This window comes from Sinocyclocheilus anshuiensis, unplaced genomic scaffold (assembly GCF_001515605.1).
Source record: "Sinocyclocheilus anshuiensis isolate Anshui unplaced genomic scaffold, SAMN03320099.WGS_v1.1 scaffold874, whole genome shotgun sequence".
NCBI classification, from domain to species: Eukaryota; Metazoa; Chordata; class Actinopteri; order Cypriniformes; family Cyprinidae; genus Sinocyclocheilus; species Sinocyclocheilus anshuiensis.
This window is the reverse complement of record NW_015538065.1, coordinates 1282618-1285876: the sequence shown is the minus strand read 5'-3', so window position 1 is coordinate 1285876 and position 3259 is coordinate 1282618. Positions and strand designations below refer to the sequence as shown.

The 3259-nt window shown below is 35.9% G+C and overlaps 1 protein-coding gene across 1 annotated transcript in view; it reads right to left on the bottom strand.

The window, feature by feature from the left end:
* Positions 1 to 471: 471 nt before the first annotated feature.
* Positions 472 to 3259, bottom strand: part of LOC107683576 (uncharacterized) — a 15515-nt gene continuing 12727 nt past the window's right edge. The window contains exons 7-11 of the mRNA XM_016479649.1: positions 1810 to 1913; positions 1584 to 1644; positions 1411 to 1499; positions 1200 to 1334; positions 472 to 510 (exon numbers count right to left, since the gene is read on the bottom strand). Of these exons, the coding sequence (XP_016335135.1) occupies positions 472 to 510; positions 1200 to 1334; positions 1411 to 1499; positions 1584 to 1644; positions 1810 to 1913 (428 nt within the window). The remainder of the gene's footprint in view (positions 511 to 1199; positions 1335 to 1410; positions 1500 to 1583; positions 1645 to 1809; positions 1914 to 3259) is intronic.

Below are 3259 nucleotides of genomic sequence, written 5' to 3'. Positions count from 1 at the left end.
ACTTTCTTTTTCTCTTTCCCTCTGCTTGTTTTGTTTCTCTGAAAGCCTCTTGGAGTTGTAGTAGAATTCAATACACTGTGACACCTGCTTTGTTCTCACCTGAAAGTATGAGAACTGTAAATACTCTGATCTCTGATATTTGGTGGTTTGGAGTTGCAAATATTCAATATATTACCATTTTGTGTATAAAGGAGAAATCTTTTCCATAAATTGCAAATGCTTTATGGAACAGTCTTTGTTCACTCAAACTCCATATATTCATGCCTAAAGGGAAAGTGAAACGGGATTGGTCTTATTTATAATATGCCGACTGTAAGAGTTTTTGACAATCAACAAATGAGTGTTTACCAGAATAGTGATAGTTTTCTGATGGAGGGGAGTTTTTAAACAACAGCATCTCCAGCGCTGCCTGTTACCAGGGAAAATAAGGAAATTAAATATTATGCTGCATTATTTTGGGAAAAACAGTGATCAGAAGTCATGATTACCAAGGACATTATGAAGAGGTAACTGAAAGCAATCACAAAATATCATGCATCTACAAACATGAATTCATAATGAATATTGCACTCACTAGAATGTTTCCCTGGCAATGAGACAGGCTATGAAGAGCAAGCTCCAGATTGGCGCCACCTCCTGGTAGAACACTGGAGGCACTCAGGTCAAGAAGATTCTCCACTGAGGTTCGAGATCACACTCATTAATGAAGAAAAAACTAGTGGTTTAATGGTAATTAAAATATTTGATTTTGATTACCGTGCTGTAAAAGGATGTCATTTTCCTCTAACTCTGCCCAAGGTTTCCATAGTAACTCCTCCCTGACTGGTTCCTCTGGACACACCTCATGCTCTCTTCCTATAATCAGATCTGGCAGCTCAGCTTGGAACTCTGGGCCTATATTTATGCACCTTGGGTGTGAATTGACAAAGTTTAATGAAATCATCTGTCTCAGAAACGCGTGACACATAAGTTTCTTATCCCTCTGGGTAAATTTCACATATCGTTTATTTTTTATTTGTTTTTTACATTTTTTACTTTATTGGAATGGGCAGGTACGAAACTTAGTAAAGATTTTGGCACTTGCTATGTGAACATGCGCGCGCGCGCGCGCGCACACAAAAAAATCATGGGCATGATTTGAAAAGGTTAAATGGTATGATCGACTGACACTGATGTGCCGTAATCAAAGTCAGTCTTACCTGACTGATGATGGCTGCAATTCTCTCTTCCTCCAGACTTTCTTTTTCTCTCTCCCTCTGCTTGTTTTGTTTCTCTGAAAGCCTCTTGGAGTTGTAGTAGAATTCAATACACTGTGACACCTGCTTTGTTCTCACCTGAAAGTATGAGAACTGTAAATACTCTGATCTCTGATATTTGGTGGTTTGGAGTTGCAAATATTCAATATATTACCATTTTGTGTATAAAGGAGAAATCTTTTCCATAAATTGCAAATGCTTTATGGAACAGTCTTTGTTCACTCAAACTCCATATATTCATGCCTAAAGGGAAAGTGAAACGGGATTGGTCTTATTTATAATATGCCGACTGTAAGAGTTTTTGACAATCAACAAATGAGTGTTTACCAGAATAGTGATAGTTTTCTGATGGAGGGGAGTTTTTAAACAACAGCATCTCCAGCGCTGCCTGTTACCAGGGAAAATAAGGAAATTAAATATTATGCTGCATTATTTTGGGAAAAACAGTGATCAGAAGTCATGATTACCAAGGACATTATGAAGAGGTAACTGAAAGCAATCACAAAATATCATGCATCTACAAACATGAATTCATAATGAATATTGCACTCACTAGAATGTTTCCCTGGCAATGAGACAGGCTATGAAGAGCAAGCTCCAGATTGGCGCCACCTCCTGGTAGAACACTGGAGGCACTCAGGTCAAGAAGATTCTCCACTGAGGTTCGAGATCACACTCATTAATGAAGAAAAAACTAGTGGTTTAATGGTAATTAAAATATTTGATTTTGATTACCGTGCTGTAAAAGGATGTCATTTTCCTCTAACTCTGCCCAAGGTTTCCATAGTAACTCCTCCCTGACTGGTTCCTCTGGACACACCTCATGCTCTCTTCCTATAATCAGATCTGGCAGCTCAGCTTGGAACTCTGGGCCTATATTTATGCACCTTGGGTGTGAATTGACAAAGTTTAATGAAATCATCTGTCTCAGAAACGCGTGACACATAAGTTTCTTATCCCTCTGGGTAAATTTCACATATCGTTTATTTTTTATTTGTTTTTTAAATTTTTTACTTTATTGGAATGGGCAGGTACGAAACTTAGCAAAGATTTTGGCACTTGCTATGTGAACATGCGCGCGCGCACACACACACACACAAAAATCATGGGCATGATTTGAAAAGGTTAAATGGTCATATTTGTATTGTTCACAGTCATTGAAAATTAATGGGAAGGGATTTTTTTGTTGTAGAAATGTTTGGTATTGCACCCAAACTAAATCTTACTGAGACCTCGTTTATTTGTGATATCAACCTCAAATTTGGAACGCAACTTGTTTAGATTCATGGCTTTGGTTTTCTTGCAGCTTTTGAGTAAAACGTTTTGAAAATATATATTTCATATTAAAAAAATTGTATTTTGTGCATTTTTCATAACGGCTAACTTCAATAACTTTTGTTTCACTTAAACTTCACTTCATCAATAATCTGCCATGTGTCAGAAGAGACCAAACTTAAGTCTGTGCTTCAGGGGCCTGTTTCATAAAACAAGTTTACCAAATAAGCCAGGCTTATTTCAGTTAGTCTGACTTATTTTGAACCAAATCAACTGACAATATGTGAGACTAACTAAAATAAACCTGGCTTATTTGGTAAACTTGTTTTATGAAACTGTCCCCAGTTCAAGTTTTACGACAGTTTAAGTTGGAAATGTAATTTTCAGGTCTATGCTCAAAAAGTGGTTTGCAGGTATCAAATGGATCATAACTATGAATATAATTTAGAACCAAACATTTCCTAAAAAAACCTAAATATTAAATTAAAAAAAACTATCAAGATACAATATAGAACATTCATTTAATTAAATAAAAAAAAATATATTTTTTTTTTTTACTGCCATGTGAACAATGCCAGAGGGTTAAAATAAGGAAGATTCAACACAACCAAGCAGATGCTCACCAAATCAAGAAAGCAAAAACTTGCATTATTTATGTCCTTACAAATTATTGTTGTCAAATAAGTAACATTTATTTTAGCTGTTCAGACATGCTCTAAATAAAAATA